The sequence below is a fragment of the Anabrus simplex genome, chromosome 1 (genome assembly GCF_040414725.1).
Source record: "Anabrus simplex isolate iqAnaSimp1 chromosome 1, ASM4041472v1, whole genome shotgun sequence".
Taxonomy (NCBI): domain Eukaryota; kingdom Metazoa; phylum Arthropoda; class Insecta; order Orthoptera; family Tettigoniidae; genus Anabrus; species Anabrus simplex.
The window spans coordinates 321,485,786-321,509,382 of record NC_090265.1 but is presented as its reverse complement, the minus strand read 5'-3'; the positions used below and the strand labels follow the sequence as shown (position 1 = coordinate 321,509,382).

The following is a 23,597-nucleotide window of genomic DNA, read 5'->3' as shown; positions in this document are numbered from 1 at the left end:
TTGAAGACGTAGCAGCAGACACTGAAAGAATATTATTTTCTTCTCTCCTAGAAATTCATAAAAAGTCACATGACCACAGGAATGATATATGGACCCAAACAACTAACCTTACTCTTAGGAGTGACACAATCCCAATGAGAATAGCTTCCTAGTTCCCAGTGCGCAGTTTAATTTACGGTATTCCCTGTTACCTTATCTCTCTGTGATTGCCTTTCGCTGACATTCTATAAACAAAACCAGAGCTGGCTGACTAATATTAGCAAGTTAGAATGCTATTTAGTCAGTGACCAGCAAGTCTTTGAACTTCCAGAGGGAAGTCCATAAATAGCCACAACATTCAGAAATACGACGTAAGATACAATGTTACAAAATCAAGACCTTAATCATAATCATAAAATGAGAATATGAGCACAGTAACATTTTAAATTTTATTGAGTAACAAATATTGCTGATTTATGTGCTTATTATGGATTTCCTTAAAATACGCATTTACATTTTTTAAATTTTGAAAATACTATATGTGTTTTTATGTGAAATAAGATTAGGTTTAACACTTGGGGATACACAATAGAAATAATAAACATTGTAATTACATAAAAATCTGCTCCCAACTCATCGGACTGCCATGACAGCTGCTGCCATCAGAGATACCTGCAACACGGATTATTGCCAGTTACTCTTCGCACCTGCCATACGCTCACACTTCACACGTCCGTGTCATCAACCTATGATAGCCTGATAATGTAGAACAGCAATTCCCATATTGCTTGCTCAGCACTCCCACTCAGTACAACCTCTCACTTCGCTAGCTTGATTGTAACTGCATTTGAAATGAGTATGCTATACCTTTAATTCTATTAAATATACAAAATGCAAATGAACTGAACTAGTTCTAAGTTCATATTATATCTTCTATCTTTAGTGCACGCTGCATACTTTAGATGAGGAAATTTCAGTTTTATAGAGAAAGAACAAGAAGGTAAAACAGGAGTAATTTCAGGAATCAATAATGGATTTTGGAAGGAAGTAGGTAAGAATAACTTTATCCTCAAAAGCATAGTGAAAATATCCAATAAGATATTTGATGGAGCGAGAGTACCAAAATCATGGCACAATACTACTCAGTTGTAAAAACAGCTCTACAATTAGACATGGGTTGAATACGACCACATGGAAGACAATTAAAGACAATTAAAGTGGTGGAGCCTTCCCATGTTTCGAGAACCAAGATATTCTGGGGCTGATCTTCGAAGACAATATCCTTCTACTCACTTTAAAACCCTTCAAGATGCAAAATGGTATTAATGAGATAGAAAATTATTTTAATGAGTGGAATCTAACAATTAATCCAAAGAAAACAAAAGTTATGGTATGTCAAACGGGTGACAATCCCTCAAAAAATGAACAGTGGTGGATGGGTAAGACAAAACAAGAAATTGTTACAAAAATTGAATACCTAAAGATGATTATAGGATATAAACTTCATGGTTTAGATTCCGTATTGAACTGTGATCACAATAATAATTAATGGTCCACCTTTTTTCAATACTATATTACAATTCTAAACTAGGGACTAGTTTCGGCCTTGGCTGGCCATCTTCAGCCTTAATATAATACATATAATAACTAAACAAATGTAAAAACACACAATTGACATGAAACTAATGTACAAACACACAATTAACATTAAAATCTGGGATAAACTAAGTGTAAAATCTGAAAAATAAATTAGGCTCTGAATTCTTAGCATCTGGAGTATGCCCATCATCCAGACTCTTTCTTGTATTGATACTCATAGAAGTGTTAGTTCCATCACTGCTAATCATTACAATTTCAATTGCAAAACGATAACTGGTAAATGTTAATTCTGTAGTCAGATCATCAATTACCAAATCTACTTGAGTGGTGTAAACAGTATGCAAGCCACTGGATCCCACTGTAAATAACCACCAGCTGACGCAGAACTGCTAGATGGTGTTTCCACATCGAAATAAGATGAAATGTTCCCATAGTGTTTGGTAAAATCATGCTGAAATGCTGTTGGACATTGTCAGGACAGCATATGAAGATATGGTTAAAACTGATACATTCTTAATTTGTGGCTGGTATAAATTCACAATTTACTGTGGTGTCCTTGAAGATAACCTGAATAAATGAAAGATATAATTCTATAAAATTAATGGAGAGAGAGAGAGAGAGAGAGAGTGTGTGTGTGAGTGTGAGTGTGTGTGTCAGTCAAATGGCATAGGTTATATGAGATTTATCTCCTGTTGCAGTATGTGGTGCGTGGTGTATTATTGTGTGCATCATACTAACAGTTGTGAGATTCAAAGGAAAAGGAAGGGGCAGGGCAAGGAGAGAGAGGAGGGGCAAGGGGAGAGGCTGGGGAAAGGAGAGGAGGGGGGGGGGGGAATTAAGGTGGAGCCGAAGGATGTGGGAAAAGCTATGGCTGCTAAGGAAAGGTGCTCTGAATATTATGAAAAACTGAATTATGACTTGTTGGTTTGATGATTCTAAAAATGGGAATTAGAAGGTCAAATAAGATATTTGGCTTTTCTGAAATGTCATTAAGATTATGATTTGGGTTACAATATTGATCTATATGTATGAAGCAGCTTTCAATAATGTTAAGGAGGGGTCCTTTGTTGATAATTTTGAGAATTTCTATATCTTGTTTTATGTCTGTGAATTTGTGATTATAGTCATGCATATGCTGTCCTACAGCTGAAAATTTATTGTACTTCAGGGCAATGACGTGTTCTGAGTATCTTATATTAAAATTTCACCCGGTCTGTCTGATGTAAGAAGAATTGCAACTGTTGCAAATAATCCTGTATACTCATGATTTTGAAAAACTATTGAACTTGTTTATGGATCTGGCATTATGTAAGACTTGTGCGTTCCTATTGTTGGTTTTGAAAACTACTTTTACATCGTGCTTTTTAAAGATGTTGGTGACATTGTAAATTTGTTTGTTGAACGTAAAAATAGAAAGGGAGGAGTTGTTTTGTTTATCTTTTTCAAAATGGTAGAGGAGTGATATTTACATTTATTGATTATTTTTTCACTGAAGAAACTGTTGTATCCATTAGATTTCACTATATTATGAATGGTGTTCAACTCATTTTTTAGGTCTCTTTTAGACATTGGAACACCGAAGGCTTGGTACACCATGCTGTTGTACGCTGCTTGTTTATGAATTTGGGGGTGTGAAGAATCTTGATGGATTGTAGTGAGTGTTTAGGTGGGATTTCTGTAAATATTATATCTTGAGTAGCTTGGGTGCCTGATAATAGTTGTCTAAAAAATTAATTTTCCATTCAATTTTGGATTCAAGTGTGAATTTTATATGCTGGTCAATGTTATTTGGATTAATGAGGGTGGTAGCAGTGTCTGTGATGCTCTCATCCATAATTACTATGGTGTCATCTACATATTTTGCCCAGAAAAGGATTGCACGTTGTGCCCGTTCGCATCTCGTAGACCAGTTACAAAATGGCGGCATAGGAAGGTATGGCCCATGCGATCTACTAAGGCAATGAACTTCTTATCAATACAGCGTATAGGAGGCTATGTACGTCACGGAACGGATTAATTTGGAAGATGCTGCAGAACAGTAGAGGCTCATTTTGAATTGTTTTAAAAAAATATAGCAGCGGAAGGATTGTTTAAGAATATACTCAAAAAATTACATTGGCAGAAGCAAGACGCAGATACGAGCGAAGCTACACATTTGAAGAATATTCTTAACTACTGAGGAGAATATTAACTATTTACAATCGGCGATAGCATACGATTAAATTATTCACCGGTGTATGCTAAGAAAAGAGGCGAAAAATTATATAAATAAATAATTTGTGGTGAGATACGTCGGACTTGGATTCGTGAGCAGCCACTCTACGATTGAAGGAAAAGGAACTCACCATTTTACAATATTGATTATTTTATACGAGAAGATAGTTACTACTGTGGCAGTAGAGTTAATAACTATTTACGGAGAAATTTTTCCAATCAAAGAAAACTTCGACGATTACTATAAATAATAGAAATATGGAATATATCATGACTAATTGCTCCGCAAAAGGAATTTTCTTCGTTGTCTACAGATTCGAAATGATGACTGTCTGCTAAATCAACATGATGGACTGAACTGGGGATATGCACCGTCGAGCCAGAGGACTAGCTGATGATGATTGGACCGGCCAACCAGTGGACATGATGACGTGGATGAGCACCGGCCAGCCAAAAGACCGGACGATAAGGAGTGGACCGGCGAGCCATGTGACCAGCTGATGACCATGAACATGCAATCCAACCAGAGATCCAGATCCGATCGGAGGGTCTAACTGCAACCGAGGGATGGAGCAACAACCAGACCAAACGTAGCAACTGACGAGCTAAGTCCATATATTTCTTTAGTAGAGTAGTTTCTTGTAATCTGCACCCTCAATCTAACTCGGCATGTGCTGAATATTTGGTGATATTTATGAATTAATTAAGAACGCGTGTGTAATATAAAGTGAAGTGTGAGATATTTAAGGCTATAAGATAAGATGGAAGTGTAGAATTAGAATGCTATTATGACATATACAGGCTACCGCACTTGCATACATACAGTGGAAACTAGTTTGGATAAAAGAGAGAAGTGTTACTTGTGAAGACCTAGTATATTAGCAATGAGTCTATTTAACTAGTGAAATTTCGATTAATCTCGCTTACCTGTACATAGATTACGTCACGAATTACCTGCGCGATACGATGAATATTGTCAAGTTAAGTATTCCTTTCTTCATAGAAAGAGGGCATTGAACTCGTACTACTGTTTTAAGATAAAGGTTATTAAATGCGTATTTTACAAGGCAATTCTAGAATGTTTAGCATATAGTTTTGGGTGTAATGGCTATATGCATACGGCAATATGTATGCCGGTGTTATGTTAATGTATGTTGGAATCGCGTTGAAATGTGATTATTTATTGGAGTATATTGAAGAATAGTGAAGCATAGAGGTTTGTATATATTCTACGGAAAGAGTAAGAATTGCCATTCGATGAGGAAACGTGTGTTAGAATTACAAGGTGAGTTTCTGTGCCATATTGGAGAGAATATGTCAAAGTGTGAACATCGCGCAGATGACCATTTTAATGTAAGATAGACATGTATTATGGTAGAATTGTGTATCGTGACAGTTATATTTATGTCTGACTTTGGTGAATAACGGGTAATGAGTATAAGAGAGTACTTTAATATACGGTCCAATAGACTCATGACTTAGTATACATCGGATATTCTTTAGTGCGGTGACGTTACAGTATAATACGTAATAATTTCATTCTATACTATCCATACGAGTTGAGTAGCTCGTATACATATGAAATATTGAGAAAGAGCAGATTGCTAGAGCACATTGAGCCATTGATAGAGGAGTGTGTGGATTGGAAACTACTTGAATAGTTAGATAGATGTTTATTTCTTTTCATGCAATAATGATTTCAATTGAAGTATTTTAAATATGAAGAATATGATAATGGTTAGTTAGGAGCCATATGTCGTAGGCTTTAGGGAGGTATTGTCTTAGCCCGTAAGTTGTTACTTGTGCGTACCCGAAATATGTGACCAAATAATCAGAGTTCAGATCTATGAATGATTATAATTTATGAATGGAAAGTTGGAGAACACTTTTACAATTTAATACTCACACAAGAGTTTGTTTGGGAAATAATTACGTGAAAATATGAGCAGATTCACATTTACAATCTGACTTTTTCCCATTTAATTTTACTACGTTTCAGGTTAGCAAACCGTTCATTTTATCTCAGCGAGATGACTTAAATGTTGTGAGAATAATTTAAATAATTAACGTGACAGTATTCACAATGTGTATTTTTTATTGATTCCGTGATTGCTCAGTGATCTCTTGAATATAATTGGAGAAATGAAATACTTTTCGGAACATGGCTACGAATATTGAGATATATATATTAATATGAATTTGAACATTAATTAAGAAAGAATGTAAATATTTTAAGCCTTAATTATTTTATTTTATTTGAGCCAGCGCTGACTCTAATCCTTCATGTTTAAATATTACTCAAATAATACTACCCAGATTTCACTTTATCTTACATCGAACATTATTTATTCAATAAATAATCTTATATTTTTCTTTTAGTAAGTGACTGTGTCTTAATTTCTGTTTGGGTAACGGCTAGTTTGTAAGTTAGTTAATAAGTTTTGTAGATATAAGCAATTGATTAGTTCTACAAGCGGAAAGAGATTCTTTTGAAGTTATCGGCCACAGGTTCGTACTTGTGCGTGTAGGTACTCCCGTGATGCGTATCCCAGCGGACTGATTTTCATCCGAAACCACGTAAAATAACTATATATAAAATCACAGATTTTATGAGCGGAAAATGGATACCCTGAGAAGAAATCAAGAGCTACCGGGATAACTTGGCACTGACCGCTACATGAGCGGGTCCAACGTTATAAATTTCATATTAGAGCCCGTATTGTCAAAGTATCAACTTGTGAAAGTTTAGATTTTATAATTCCACCTTTACAATACTGTAATTGTCTTTATTACAAAGACTACATTAAATTACACTCGTGAAACATGTTTCGTCCTCTTATAGGACATCTTCAGTCACAAATACAATACATAACATTAAAAATAAGGCAAGGACACATTAAAATAAGTAAATGCAAAGTCTTTATATACTGTGACGCGGCGTGATAGCGTCTTGTCAATCTTCAATGTTAAAATGGTGCGGTGTGAACATGATATGATATGAAGCATGAAGTAAATCATATGTAAAAACTGTTTTATGTACAATATGCACATAATTTTATTTGCATAGCCACTTACGGAGTTTTATAATTGACAAGTTGTTTTGAACAACAGTTTTTACATATGATTTTAATTGGACTTCATGCTTCATATCATGTTCACACTGCACCATTTTAACATTGAAGATTGACAAGACGCTATCATGCCGCGTCACAGTATATAAAGACTTTGCATTTACTTATTTTAATGTGTCCTTGCCTTATTGTTAATGTTATGTATTGTATTTGTGACTGAAGATGTCCTATAAGAGGACAAAACATATTTCTTTTTTTTTTTTTTTTTTTTGCTAGGGGCTTTACGTCGCACCGACACAGATAGGTCTTATGGCGACGATGGGATAGGAAAGGCCTAGGAGTTGGAAGGAAGCGGCCATGGCCTTAATTAAGGTACAGCCCCAGCATTTGCCTGGAGTGAAAATGGGAAACCACGGAAAACCATCGTCAGGGCTGCCGATTGTGGGATTCTAACCTACTATCTCCCGGATGCAAGCTCACAGCAAAACATATTTCACGAGTGTAATTTAATGTAGTCTTTGTAATAAAGACAATTACAGTATTGTAAAGGTGGAATTATAAAATCTAAACTTTCACAGAAAAGGATGTTGTAAAAGTTGTTATTATTATTATTATCAATTTTGGTGTGTTCCAAAAAATCCAAGTAAATCTCGGCTAAGATACCCGAGGCCGGCGATCCCATAGCCAATCCTTCTTATTGATAAATAACTAGCGTGGCATCAGTTGCTTGGTCCATTTATCCCAAGGGTCACTTTCCCATCTGAGTTGCCATCGCCTCGTCCATTGACTGAAGGCATGCTTCTTTGCACATTTCTTTCCCAGCTCTCCTTGGGTACGCCAGATTTCTTGTTGCTCCAATGCAAGTAGATATATTGGGGCTATTGCTGCCACCATGAGGATTGTAGGTTCAGAAGCCATGCGGTATGCACATGCAATACATAAAGCTACTCTCCGTTGTACGGCAGCTATCCTTCTCCGATACCAAGCAAATCTCAAGTATTCAGCCCAGAGCCATACAGGAGCACTGAGTGAACCGTCAACATGAGAAGTTGTCATTTACTGGATTTAGGACCTTTAATATTTCTCATCAGTCTACTAAATGCAGTCATGTATTTTACTGCCTTAACTGTCACTCTCCGAGTATGATTCCAGAATGTGAGCTTGGAGTCAAGTGTCACTCCTAGATATTTTATGCTTGTAGACGTTTTAATCACAAACTTTCCAACAGTCACTGGCACAAGAGTTTTGATCCTTTTTCTCGTCAGAAGAACTATCTCCATTTTGTGTTCTGCTAGTGTTAGCCTGTGACTCGTCATCCATTCTTTTATGCGCCCTATCACCTGTTTCAGTTTGATTTGAGCCATCTCAACATTACGAGCCACTATCAAGGCGGCCACATCATCAGCATAGCCCACAAGCTTTGTATCCTCTGGCATCTCCAAACGTAATAAGCCATTACACATGATGTTCCAAAGATCTGGGCCAAGGATCGATCCCTGCGCTGCACCAGCCATCAATCGCTTAATAATAATAATAATAATAATAATAATAATAATAATAATAATAATAATAATAATAATAATAATAATAATAGTGCAACAGGCTTTGGCAGCTGGCACAATTCCATTCCTCACCGCTAGAAGGGGGCTTAATTCATTCCATTCCATTCCAGACCCGGTCAAATGATGGAAACAGGCAGTGGATTTTCATTTCAATAATAATAATAATAATAATAATAATAATAATAATAATAATAATAATAATAATAATAATAATAATAATAATAATAATAATAATGTGTTGTTGTTGTTGTTGTTGTTGTTGTTGTTGTTTGAGTCATCAGTGCATACACTGGTTTGATGCAGCTCTCCATGCCACCTTATCCTGTGCTAACCTTTTCATTTCTATGTAACTATTGCATCCTACATCTGCTCTAATCTGCTTGTCATATTCATACCTTGGTCTACCCCTACCGTTCTTACCACCTACACTTCCTTCAAAAACCAACTGAACAAGTCCTGGGTATCTTAAGATGTGTCCTATCATTCTATCTCTTCTTCTCATCAAATTTAGCCAAGTCAATCTCCTCTCACCAATTCGATTCAGTATTTCTTCATTCGTGATTCGATCTATCCATCTCACCTTCAGCATTCTTCTGTAACACCACATTTCAAAAGCTTCTATTCTCTTTCTTTCTGAGCTAGTTATCGTCCATGGTTCACTTCCAAACAATGCCACGCTCCACACAAAAGTCTTCAAAAACATCTTTCTAATTCCGATATCAATGTTTGAAGTGAGCAAATTTCTTTTCTTAAGAAAGCTCTTCCTTGCTTGTGCTAGTCTGCATTTTATGTCCTCCTTACTTCTGCCATCGTTAGTTATTTTACTACACAAGTAACAATATTCATCTACTTCCTTTAAGACTTCATTTCCTAATCTAATATTTCCTACATCACCTGCCTTCGTTCGACTCCACTCCATTACTTTTGTTTTGGACTTATTTATTTTCATCTTGTACTCCTTACCCAAGACTTCATCTATACCATTCAGCAACTTCTTGAGATCTTCTGCAGCCTCAGATAAAATAATAATATCATCGGCAAATCTCAAGGTTTTGATTTCCACTCCTTGGATTGTGATTCCCTTTCCAAATTTCTATTTGATTTCCTTTACTGCCTGTTCTATGTAAACGTTAAAAAGGAGGGGGGACAAACTGCAGCCTTGCCTCACTCCTTTCTGGATTGCTGCTTCTTTTTGAAAGCCCTCGATTCTTATCACTGCAGACTGATTTTTATACAGATTGTAGATAATTCTTCGTTCTCGGTATCTGATCCCTATCATCTTCAGAATCATAAATAGCTTGGTCCAATCAACATTATTGAATGCCTTTTCTAGATCTACAAATGCCATGTACGTGGGCTTGTCCTTCTTGATTTGATCCTCTAAGATCAGACGTAAAGTCAGGATTGCTTCACGTGTTCCTACATTTCTTCTGAAGCCAAATTGATCTTCTCCCAACTCAGCTTCAACTTGTTTTTCCATTCTTCTGTAAATAATACGCGTTAAAATTTTGCAGGCATGAGATACTAAACTAATGGTGCAGTATTATTTAATTTATTTTCCGGGTTGAACCGTGTTGTACTTGTACGCATATCACGTACAGTTTGCCGACGTTTCAAATACATTGCAGTATTCTTTGTCAAGGCGACTGAAATACCCCTACTCGATCCAAGGTAATCAGTCTCGCAGGCAGAAATTACACTACTAGAGTGGCCTGCCTGCGAGACTGATTACCTCGAATCGAGTAGGGGTATTTCAGTCGCCTTGACAAAGAATACTGCAATGTATTCGAAACGTCGGCAAACTGTACGTGATATGCGTACAAGTACAACACGGTTCAACCCGGAAAATAAATTAAATAATTCTTCACACCGTGGAAGCTTCACTTCTAAGAATAATGGTGCAGTAGTTTTCACACCTGTCAGCACTGGCTTTCTTGGGAATAGGTATAACAACATTCTTCCGAAAATCGGATGGGACTTCTCCTGTCTCATACATCTTGCACACTAAATGAAATAACCTTGCCATGCTGGTTTCTCCTAAGGCAGTCAGTAATTCAGAGGGAATGTCATCAATTTCAGGTGCCTTGTTCCTATTGAGGTCACTCACAGCTCTGTCAAACTCTGACCTCAAAATTGGGTCTCCCATTTCATCAGCATCAACAGCCTCTTCATGTTCCAGAACCAAATTATCTACACCTTTACCTTGATACAACTGTTGGATATGCTCCTGCCATCTTTCTGCTTTGTCTTCTTTCCCTAGAAGTGGCTTTCCATCTGAGCTCTTAATATTCATACACCTAGATTTCCTTTCTCCAAAGGTTACCTTGATTTTCCTGTATGCAGCATCTACCTTTCCCAGGACCATACAGCCTTCGACATCCTTGCACTTATCCTTCAGCCATTCTTCCTTAGCTACCTTGCACTTTCTATCCACTTCATTCTTCAATCGCCTGTATTCTTTTCTGCCCTCTTCATTTCTAGCATTTCGCCATAAGACCTATCTGTGTCGGTGCGACGTAAAGCCCCTATCAAAAAATAAATAAATAAATAAATAAATAAATAAATAAATAAATAAATAAATAAATAATTTCTAGCATTCTTGTATTTTCGTCGTTCATCAGTCAGGTCTAGTATCTCCTGAGTTATCCACTGATTCTTAGTTGATCTTTTCTTCCTTCCTAACATTTCTTCAGCAGCCTTACTGACTTCATTTTTCATGACTCTCCACTCTTCCTCTATAGTGTTTCCTACAGCCTTTTCATTTAGTCCTTGTGCAATATGTTCCTTGAAACAATCCCTCACACTCTTTTTTTTTTTCATCTTGTCTAGATCCCATCTTTTTACATTCTTTCCTTTCTTCAATTTTTTCAACTTCAGATGGCATTTCATGACCAACAAGTTGTGGTCAGAGTCCACGTCTGCTCCTGGGAAAGTTTTGCAATCCAACACCTGGTTTTTGAATCTCTGCCTAATCATAATGAAGTCTATTTGATACCTTCCAGTGTCTCCAGGTCTCATCCACGTATACAGCCGTCGTTTGTGGTGTTTGAACCAAGTATTGGCAAGGACTAAATTATGATCAGTGCAGAATTCAACCAGCTGACTTCCTCTTTCATTCCTTTGTCCCAATCCAAATTCTCCTACTGTACTACCTTCTCTTCCTTGGCCTACCACTGCATTCCAGTCTCTTATCACAATTAGATTCGCGTCACCTTTTACATATTGTATTACATCTTCTATCTCCTCATATATTCTTTCGATTTCTTCATCATCCGCTGAACTAGTAGGCATATAGACCTGCACTATTGTGGTGGGCATTGGTTTGGTGTCTATTTTGACGACAATAATTCTTTCACTATGCTGGTTGTAGTAGCTTACCCGCTGCCCTATTTTCTTATTCATTATTAAACCAACTCCTGCATTTCCCCTGTTTGATTTTGTGTTGATAATTCGGTAGTTGCCTAACCAAAAATCTTGTTCTTCCTCCCAACGTACTTCACTTATACCAACTACATCTAACTTTAGCCTATCCATCTCCCTTTTCAGATTCTCTAACCTAGCACAACGATTCAAACTTCTAACATTCCACACTCCGACTCGCAGAATGTCAGTATCCATCTTCCTGATGATCGCCCCCTCTCGTGTAGTCCCCACCCGGAGATCCGAATGGGGGACTAGTTTACCTCCGGAATATTTTACCCGGGAGGAAGCCATCATCAGTACATCATTCATACAGAGAGAGCTGCATGTCCTCGGGAGTTAGTTACAGCTGCAGTTTCCTATTGCTTTCAGCCATGTAGCAGTATCAACACAGCTAAGCCATGTTGAGTATTATTACAAGGCCATATCAGTCAATCATCTAGACTGCCGCCCTTGCAACTACCGAAAGGCTGCTACCCCCCTTTTGATGAACCATTTGTTAGTCTGGTCTCTCAACAGATACCCATACGATATGGTTGCACCTGCGGCTCGGCTATCTGCATCATTGGGACACGCAAGCCTCCCCACCGCGGCAAGGTCATATGGTTCGCAGATGAATAATAATAATAATAATACAGTAGAGTCTCGATTATCCGACCTAAACGGGACCTGGAGTACGTCGGATCACCGAAAATGTCGGATAATACAGAATAACTTTGAAAATGAACTGAAACAAACAGGAAGGCTATACTCTAGTACTAAAACAATGACATGTTTTACGGTACTCTATTTATTGAATTATAAATTAAATTGTACAGTACATGCAGTATTGAACGAAAACATTCCAGATGTCTTACGAAAAGAAAATTTTCTCCACAGATATTAAGCTGCCTAATGCCGTACAGTTTTTTCCACCGATCAAGCCACCCAGCACTGGCAGGAAAATTAGGGTCCCCTTAATTAAACTCCTTCTGGAAATACACAGCCTTTTCCTGCAGAATGGGACCAGATATTGGTAGGCCCTTTTCCAGGTGTTGAGATAACCAAAGAAATAGTGCTTCACTTACTTTTTCGTACTCACATTTGTTCAATGTTTTTCTCTGCTCTGGTAGAGCACCAATTTTCAATTTCTTCCCTCTGCTTTTTCCAGTCTCCCACTGTAACACACCCAACACCATAATCTGAAGCCACATTTTGAAGAATTTCCCCTTTGTCCAGTGTTTTTAATGCACTCAACTTGTCTTCCCTAGAAACAATCACTTTCTTCAATTTACTCGCTATACTCACAGAGGATATGAAAATTATAACATCTGCACCCAACCAATACTACAATGAACAATTACTGAAGACTCACTGCACCTGTTCTTGAGAAAAAACTGTCCTACCGCCAGCGGTCAGGCCAGTGCTTGTCCCATGGACCCACCCTCCACACCGGGTGTGCTTGAATTTAGTCTCCACCAAAAGTTCAAATTAAGTCTACCAATGTCGGATAACATGGAATGTCGGATAAGCGAGGGTCGGATGAGCGAGACTCTACTGTAATAATAATAATAATAATAATAATAATAATAATAATAATAATAATAATAATAATAATAATAATAATAATAATAATAATAATAATAATAATAATAATAATAATAATAATAATAATAATAATAATAATAATAATAATAATAATAATAATAATAATAATAATAATAATAATAATAATAATAATAATAATAATAATAATAATAATAATAATAATAATAATAATAATAATAATAATAATAATAATAATAATAATAATAATAATAATAATAATAATAATAATAATAATAATAATAATAATAATAATAATAATAATAATAATAATAATAATAATTGGCAGTATCAAGTGCCACACATTGGCTGAATGGTCAGTGTTGAGGCCTTTGGCTCAGAGGGTCCTGGGTTTGATTCCCGGCCGGGCCAGAGATTTTAATCGCATCTGATTAATTCTTCTGGCCCGGGTACTGGGTGTTTGTGTTTGTCCCAACACTTTCCTCTTCATTATCAGACAACACACTACCTACACTACAAACCACCACAGAAACACTCAATAGTAATTACATCCCTCCATATAGGATTGGTGTCAGGAAGGGCATCCGGCTGTAAAACATGGCCAAACCCACAGTCCTCACCCGGAACCCCACAGATGTGGGAAAAGAAGAAGAAGAAGAAGAAGAAGAAGAAGAAGAAGAAGAAGAAGCAGTAGCAGTATGAAGACAGCAGTGGGAAGTGATTGAAAATTCTTATTGTTTTAAATATTATTTTTTGTTATATAAGATTTAGTTCTGTTTGGACCTTTGGACTTGGAAGAAGTGTCTCAGTCTCGTAAACCTGGATCTATCTAGATCATTTTGCATTCTATTTTAGAAACTCTTAATTTATGGGTTGTATCAAAATTTCATTTACCTGTGAATTTTAATATTTTCAGTTTTTGTTGTCAAAATTTGTGAAACTGTGTGTACCTATATGCACAGTTCTGAAAGCGCATTTCCTGTTGCATTAAACAAAGACTTTTCTTGAACATTTATTATTGCTATGTCAGCAAGAACGAAGAGATTTTTGATTGGAGAAAATAAGAGTTAATGTAATTGGTGAATGTGGAAGTTGAAGGTGAATTCTGTATTCTAAATGGTTTTATTTTGTGGTTGCACTATTTCCTGTTTCTTGATCTTACTCCTCTCCTTCTGTGGGAGCGAGGTAGGATCTGTGTCTTTGATCATCTGACCATCTTAGTGAACAGACGTGCTCCTCCTTTGGTCCCCTCATGGGAAATCCGGTCTCTGGTTAAGCACTGTTTCTATGTTTACTGTATTTTGGTTTTTAACTTCATTCAAATGTGATCATTTCTTCTTCTTACGCAGGAGTTTATCCTCAAGTTTCACGTTCACTGCTAAATTTGAGCTTTTCATCTATGATCTTATACCTTTGGTTTTAGAGGCAATACCCTTTTTCTTAACTTTGTAACTTGTAATTATTGCTCGAGTTTGCCTCTCCATATTTCTGTGTCACCTTGCATAAGCACGGAAAATCTATGCACATTACCTGAAGAGTTTTAGATAGTGATGCTAATTTACTGTACCTCTGTGTTTCATTTTATTTCTATATTTGTGAAGACTGGGATTAGCCCTCATTTTAATTATCATGTATCATTGGATAGTTTTCAATGGATTCAAATTCAGTGATTAAATTTCTTTTAATGTAATGTCTGGAGGCATGCTTTATTTCTCTTTATAAAGCTCTTTCTGAGTTTTTGATTTGTTTCCTATTTAAATAAATGTGAGGTAATTCACGGGCAAGTTACTTCTCATGGTTCCATGCCGCTTTCCACATCCATTCTGACCGAGCTCGATAGCTGCAGTCGCTTAAGTGCGGCCAGTATCCAGTAATCGGGAGATAGTGGGTTCGAGTCCCACTGTCGGCAGCCTTGAAGATGGTTTTCCGTGGTTTCCCATTTTCACACCAGGCAAATGCCGGGGCTGTACCATAATTAAGGCCACGGCCGCTTCCTTCCAACTCCTAGACCTTTCCTATACCATCGTCGCCATAAGACCTGTCTGTGTCAGTGCGACGTAAAGCAAAAAAAAAAGACAACAGCAGCAGCAACAACAACAACAACAACAATAATAATCATCATCATCTATGTTCATCCTCTTTTCGACTGTGACATTCATTATTTTGGGACGGTGCCTTTGAAATACTGTATTGTGACATGGTCTAGTTGGAATTCTCTCATTGCTATTTAGGGGATCACCATGTAGTTTGTTTTCTGGCAAGGTGTCAAACATGGGTAGACATCATCTGGAAGTTATGTTTCTCACATAATTCAATAAGACTGAACCCTAAGTATGGAAAAATGAACCGTGTGCATAAATTTCAATACCTTGGTGAGTGGATCCAATGAAACGAACTAGATACAGAGGCCTTAGCGGCCTCAGCAAAAAATGGAGGTAGATTTCCAAACTACCCGGATCATATATAACAAAAGATGCTTTTCTATAAATACCTAAATTCATCATTACAGCACTGTTATCAAGCTGATATCTCTCTATGCATCGCCACCTTATTCTTTCACAGAAATGTGCGTTCGCTAAAGTTAGAGCAAAAGGAGAGTAAAATTCTCTACAACATACTTGGCCCAAACTACAAAAACGGAATCTACATAAGCAAATCAAGATAAGAAATCTACTCTAATGCAGAGCTTGCTTTACGGTCACTTACGACGGATGGACGACTCTCAAAGGACAAAACATATTTTTAACAATTTTGACGCAAGACCAAAGTCTACAATTCTCTGGTACGTTAACATCAAGCAAGACCTTGAGGAAACAGGCCTACGACCAGATGATGTGCACAAACAAACAAGCATAGTGACTTTTGGGATTTTCCAGGATGAGAAATCGACAACTGGTGCAAAGTGATCAGATGAACACTGTGCTTGACACAGCAAGCTAATGAAAACCTACTGGATCAATCAAAAATTGAATAAATGTCAGAATGTATAATGAAAATTATCATGGTTCCTAGTTGGCAAATTAGTGAATAATAAAATAAAAAATAAAATAATAATTATAATAATATTAACCTATGGCCTTAGCTACCATGTGCAGACATTTTAATTTGACACCAACTGGCTGCCTGCTCATTAATTCTGACGTTCCGTTTTACTATTGGCCTTCTACATGGCAGAGTAAACCAAATCTCACATGGATGTCTACGGCTGAGATTTAATGAATTTGGATGGGTACACATCAAAGATCTTTTACATGTCAGCTTCATACTACATGGACTGTAGAATGGACTTTTATCGACCCTTCAAAAATCTGACTGGCTCTGTCATGTTTGAACCCTTGATCTTGGGATCTGGAAGTCAACAGCCTACCACAGAGGCATGTCATATAATTTATTTGTATATATATATATATGAAAACATAAAGGTCCAATAATATTGCTTTGCTGAAACCCCTTCTTCGTCATAACATGATCAGATAATGCTTCACCTACTTTAATTCCCTGAGATCTATTTTCTAGAAATGTTGCCACCTATTTAATCACTCTTTTGTGTAGCCCAATAACCCTCATTTTTGTCAGTAGTCTCCCACAATCTACCCTATCACAAGCCTTGGATAGGTCGATTGTGATACAGTCTGTTTTACCTCCTGAATCTAAATTATCAGCTATGTCTTGCTGGAATTCTTTATGGCCCTTCTCTTTCTTTTGCAGATAACTTCATCCTTTGAAGTGTCAGACCTCTTCCTTTTCTCTTCTAATTGAATCGGTGATTGGAAAAAGGAAGAATGTCCAAACAACCATGTTTTGGGAAAATTAGAAAACACCGAACAGCATTGAAATTATTTATCATTATTATTATTATTATTGAAATTATTCTTCCTGGAAGTTTGTGACACATTGCAAGCTGTAAAGCCACACAACAGGAACAATATGACAGCCAGATAGAGTGCATTTTCACAACTGATTAAATTGGACATTCTTCCTTTTTCCAATCACCGATTCAATTAGTGTCAAGAGGGGATGATTGCCTAGTATTTATTCTCCTTAAAACAATAATCTCCACCACCATTAACAGCAGGATAGATGAAGTGTTCCTGTACTGGAAGTCAGGTGGTGAAGATGGCCATGCAGAAAGTGACTGAAAGCATTCCAACAAGGTTACTCATTTACTGTTATAAGACATTGGTAAATTCAGTTTAATTTTATATAATTGCTATTTTCATCATGCAATGGATGTCAGCACTAAATTAAAATTATACTTACTTGTCCCCATCTGCATTACCACGGACAAGCTCGCCCTCTGGGAGCACTGCAACTTTGGCCTTTGCTTCAATTGCTTTTACAGGATTCAGCCTCTGAAGTAAACGCTCTTTACCAGAAATATTTACAGTTTTTGGTACTGGAGGGCCTGGCAAAATAGGACGTAGTTTTCTGCTTTGCGATGGCACATTGACACGAATCAACACTCCTACTGTCCGTGTCTTGTACTGATTAGTATCACTATGTGGAACGCCTTGTGAGGGAACCACAGTTTCATTTAATGTACTTTGCTGAGAACTGAACTTACATGTGTTTGATTGATCGGACAGGTTATTTCCCTGAGATACAGTACATGTAGAAGGAGAAATATTGAAATTATTTTGTGATGGGCAATTGTCTATAAATGTAAGTGTTTCATACACATTGTTCACAAATAACTCAAGTTCATAGCCCAAATCATTTGAAAAGTAGTCTTCATCATCGATGTGTGAGTGTGGTGGCAATAGTTCAACAAAATTACTGTTAACAGTCTGAGTTTCCACAAGTGAAGAAGGGTTATCTATCAGAGCATCCAACATAGCAAGGTCCTCTAATTGGCTTGGTGTAAGGTCACTTTCATTGGAGGTTGGTGGTTCAGAACTTTCAGTCCGAGAAGACCTACAAGAATACATCCAGTTGTTATTAAAAGTTTTACTTTGAAAGTAAATTTTCATTCAAATTATAAATATTTAAATTAGAGAAGCTAAGAATCAACATCAAACATTCCATAAGCCTGTAATACAAGAAGGCACATGCAGACACAAGAGCAAAGCAGAAAACTTTCAGAGAAGGAATATACACTAATGTTTGCCTGTTTCACTGTCCTCTTATAACTGAAAGAGCCATACACCCAGTTATTTTCAAAAGTAACTTTACCATCTTTAAACAGATAGGCTTCTTCCTCTTCAATTCTGATTCCTTTACATCCATTTCTTTATTTCTGCTTCTCAGCTTCATCAGGAGGCTGGGTTTTAACACTTACTGAGGGGCCACCTTGACAGATTTATCTGGCTTTCCTCCTATCCCACACTTCCCAACTCTAACAGTACTGGATTTCCAGCCCTTCTTTTGTCAGTACCTCAATTCTTTTAAGGGTCAGACCTCTTCTACTTTTCCCTCTGATTAGTGCTAACAGAGAATGGTTCCCCAGTTGTACTTCCCCTTAAAACAATAATGACTACCACCACTACTATTCAAGTCATAATGGAAATGAGTTCAAAAATAAACCAGACTCAGCAGCTTGCACAAGAATGTAGCATTTCTTAAATTTCTGTTGTGAGAAGGCTTAAAGCACTCAACTTCATCCATACATGATATCAGCAACTCATAAATTAACCCCTTACTGATCTATCTGTGTGCTCCAAATTTTGTTGGTGGATCTTACAATCCATCTGTGACAAAATTATGGATCCCACATTCTTTTAATGAGTGATGGAGCTTGGTTTCATTCTAGTGGATACGTGCATGCTAAGAATACAAGGTATTAGGACACAAAAAATCTGCACGCAATTAGCAAAGTGCCATTATACCACCAAAATTTGGGGTATGGTGAGCAATTACGGCAATACGGATGATAGGCCTCATGTTGTTTTCTTGACACATTGAATTCAGAGTGCTACATGAATGACATTATGTGAGCATTCACTGAAATGCTAATGGAAGAAGCAAGATAGCACAACAGCTCACTCATCAGATCATTCACTGAAAGCTGTTCTTATGATTTTTGATGCAATTAATTAGTGCAAACTTTGTCTTCCCACATTTGTCAAACTTAACTGCTTGTGATTATTATCTTTGGGGTGCCCTTAAACAGAAAGTGTCCAGGAACAACCATAACACACTCAGACTCTCGAACAAGAGGTCACAAATGTAGTGTGCAGTATAAACTAAGATGACTGCAGTTAGTTATCCAGAACTTTCTGTGCTTCTGTGACTTGTACTTGGATAAGGATGGTGAACATTTTCAGCAGCTTCTACTGGTAATATAAAACCTTCAGTACCATAAATTTCAGTGCATCACATTACAGCTCCCCTAGATGAGGCAGTGTGCGCTGTTGGTTGAACGGGTTCTACTCCAGGCCATGAATTCTCCAGTGCATTAGGTTTGCCTCTTCCTGTAACTGGTTAGTACCTAGCCTAGGCTTTGGCCTGATCGATCTCCTTTTGGAGCAAAAGCCTTCCTCATCGTCTTCCAGGTTCTTCTTAGACAGTTCTCATAAAAATGGTCCCACTATACTGGACCACCTAGACAATGGACATTCTCTTTTTCACAATCCATCTCTTGCATATCACTCCATTATTGCCCTTGTCCACTTCCAGGGATTAGATCTTGCTACATGTCTACCTCCTCTTTTTGGACCAAACTTCCTTTCTTATATCCTTTGTTCCAGTTTTAAGCCTTATGACAGTGTGCAGAAACAATCTCACAGAAATGCCTAGTAGCTTCTTTTCATCCTTTGCTGATAGAGTAGAAGTTGGATGACTTTTTTTTTTTTTTTTTTTTTTTTTTTTTTTTTTTTTTTTTTGGGGGGGGGGGGGATCATATCTTGGCACTGTATGGGAGAACAAGCAGAACACAATTGTCCATTACTTCCCTTTTGATGTTAAGTAGATAATCATTCTTGAGAATGAATCTAAATGACCAGTATTTCTTCTAGGCAATCACTGTTCTATTTTATTGGTTCCTCAAAGCTGTTGGTCATTAATATGATCTTAGCTTATTTTATCAGTAATCCTACTTACTCACTGTGTTCATACAGGTCGCTCAACATAAACCAGTGGTTCACAAAGTGGGGGGGCACACTCCCTTGAGGGGAGGGGGTGGAAAGTATTCTAGGGCAGCGTGTCTAAGTTCGGAAGTTCCACACTACCTTACTTAGAATTTCACAAATGCTGAAAGGCAGGAAATGAGACCTTGCGAGTACGTGCTTGAAGATTAGGTGTTGTCACACATCTTTGACTACAGCAATTACCCTTGTGCCCTTTCAGATCCATCCGTGGTGCCGACTTCCGCTCATTGTAACTTAATGACAATAAGCCACTTGATAATGTTAGTTATCACCACTACCTTGGTAAGCTATGAGAATAGATTCTTCTTTCTCAGCCTGACACTGTCAGTCAGTGCAAAGACTATGAGTGAACAGTACACTGTGGATTTCTGCACGTTCTGGGTAGGGGTAGTTAACCTTCTTTTAGTGGTAAATGCATCGTCATATTCAAAAATAAGTGGTTGATTAACAGTGGTAAAAATGATCCCACAAAAGTGTTTTGTTGAGTGCCTGTCCTGCCATGAAAATACTGAATAAAGAACAGGATGCTAATTCAGTTGTATGCTCGCTTTTCACATGTGTTTCAGCACAGGCTGGTGCAGTTATTTATTCGACAAAAACAGAAAAGCACAAATACCAAGATGATTATCTAAAAGTAGGTTTCACTAACATTCTTGTGAATAACCTGGAGTGACCACAGTGTATTCTTTGCTTGGATATTTCAGCCTACAATAGTTTGAAACCTGTAAAATTTATAAGACCCTTCCAGACAAAACATCTAGAGTTTGTGAGTAAACCTATACACTTTTTTACATGCCATCAGCAAAAATGAAAGCCAATGTCAAATTCCTAGAAAACCATGCTACAGTTCCTAAGAAAGCACTGAAAGCATCCTTAAAGGGATCTTACTTAATTGCAAAATCTATGCTGCCACATATTATTGGTGAGAAACTACTTCTTCATGCAGCCATAAAGATGTGCGCAATCATGCATGGAAAAAAATATTATGAGAGTCTGAAGACGATACTGCTCTCAGGAGAGACAGTAGCTCTGCATGTTGATGCAATGCGCTCTAGCATAAAAGTACAGTTATTAACATGCATTCATGACAATCCAAAATTCACCTTGCAAATTTATGAAAGCACGGATACTGTAAATCATGCCCAGTTTCTTGTATTTGTTCATTGTTGTCACAAAATCATATCCTCTAGAATTTTTATTTTATGAAGCTCTAAATGGAGATATTTTCTCTCTTGTGAATTACTTTTTCACAGACAAAAATCTCCCATGGACTAATTGTGTTGGTATATGTACAGATGCCTGCATTTACTGGGTCTAGAAAGGGATTCAGAGCAAGAGTGAATGCTGTTAATTCATCTGTAACATTAACACACACACCGAGTGAGTTGGCAATGCGGTTAGAGGCATGCAGCTGTGAGCTTGCATTCGTGAGGTAGGGGGTTCAAACCCCACTGTCGGCAGCCCTGAAGATACTTTTCTGTGGTTTCCATTTTCACACCACGTAAGTAAGTAATTAAGGCCACGCACACTTCCTTCCTCCTCCTAGCCCTCTCCTATCCCATTGTCACCATAAGACTATAAGACCATACATTATACATTGGGAGGCACTTGCTTCAAATGTATTACAACCCAAAGCCAATAAGGTGCTAAACGATGCAGTAAGTGTCATGAATTTTGTGAAAGCAAGAGTTGTAAACAGTAGGCTTATTTCCATTCTTTGCTATGAGGTGAGATCTAACACATGATACACTTCTAATGCTCATGGAGGTTCATAGGTTATTGCATGGTAAGTCTTTCTTCACATTGTGGAGCTCAAGGATGAACTTCGCCTTTTCCTGTTGGAAAGCAGTCCTATATTGAAGTTTTGTTCATGGACGAGAAATGGATTCTTATACTGTGCTATTTAGCTGATGTGTCTCAGAAAATGAACAAACTTATCATCCCAGCAAGATCGGAATAGTAATATAATATTGCTAAGTAACAAAGTGGCACTGGCTTAAAAGGAAATTGGAACTGTGTAGAAACCAGTTAGAGAAAGGTAATTGTGATATGTTTTTGTCCCTTAGTGAATAAGAGCTAGCCTTAAGTAAGATTATATCATTTTTATAGAACATCTTGAAAACATGCTGGAAATTTGAGGATACATTTTCAGAACCTTCACCTATGACTGGATCCAAAGTTCATTTCATACAAACATTAACATCTCACTTGCCAATATTAAAACAGGAAGAGCTAATATAGCTGTATGTATGTTCAGTCCTCAGCCCAAAGGCTGGTTGGATCCTCAACAGCTCTACCATCAGTTGTCATAGATGGCCTAGGCATCACTGAAGAGACATACTAGGGAAATGAGGAGTGAGGTAGTTTCCCGTTGTTTTCCTCAGTGAGCCAGACGTTGCTATTACATATCAGTCTCCCAAGCCCATTGAAACGCATGCAACAACCGACCCTATGAGCAACATTTTCACACCAATCATAACAGGGACTGGCTGCATAAGGAATGGCATTACTAGCATCGCTCATACCTCGAGTCACTTTCATATTGTCAAAGCCAAGGATAAGACAGAGACAGATCAATGAAACTACATATAATTTATTCTTATAAAAAAATGTCCACCTATTCAATACATTCTTTTTGCAAAGCATATATTTACACTACATTAAGTCACTTGGAAGTAGTTTCGACCCTACTCGGGGTCATCATCAGCCACAGTCAAGTAAATACAAATTTTAGTCTAAATAACCTAAAACATTACGTATTCTATTAATGAACAACATAAACTGAATGATGAGTTGTGGAATTGGACCAAGTTCTGGGTATGTTACAGATGTTAAAATATTGTTATGTGGCAATGAATGAACACATTAAGATAAAAGTACCTAAAGTAATTACAACAATTTTTTTTTTTTTGCAAGTTGCTTTACGTCGTACCGACACAGATAGATCTTATGGCGACGATGGAACAGGAAAGGGCTAGGAATGGGAAGGAAGCGGCCGTGGCCTTAATTAGGATACAGCATTTTCCTGGTGTGAAAATGGCAAACCACAGAAAACCATCTTCAGGGCTGCCGACAGTGAGGTTCGAACCTACTATCTCCCGAATACTGGATACTGGCCGCAC

The 23,597-nt window shown here is 37.3% G+C and overlaps 1 protein-coding gene across 4 annotated transcripts in view; it reads right to left on the bottom strand.

Annotated features, from left to right (window-relative positions):
• The window catches only part of LOC136865495 (uncharacterized), a 125,033-nt gene that overhangs the window by 70,764 nt on the left and 30,672 nt on the right, over positions 1 to 23,597 (bottom strand). For all 4 annotated transcript variants that reach the window (XR_010859461.2, XR_010859462.2, XM_067142410.2 and 1 more), the window contains exon 4: positions 17,651 to 18,304. Coding sequence is in view for 2 of the 4 variants with exons in the window: in XM_067142410.2 (XP_066998511.2) it covers positions 17,651 to 18,304 (654 nt within the window). In the remaining 2 variants the exon portion in view is untranslated. The remainder of the gene's footprint in view (positions 1 to 17,650; positions 18,305 to 23,597) is intronic.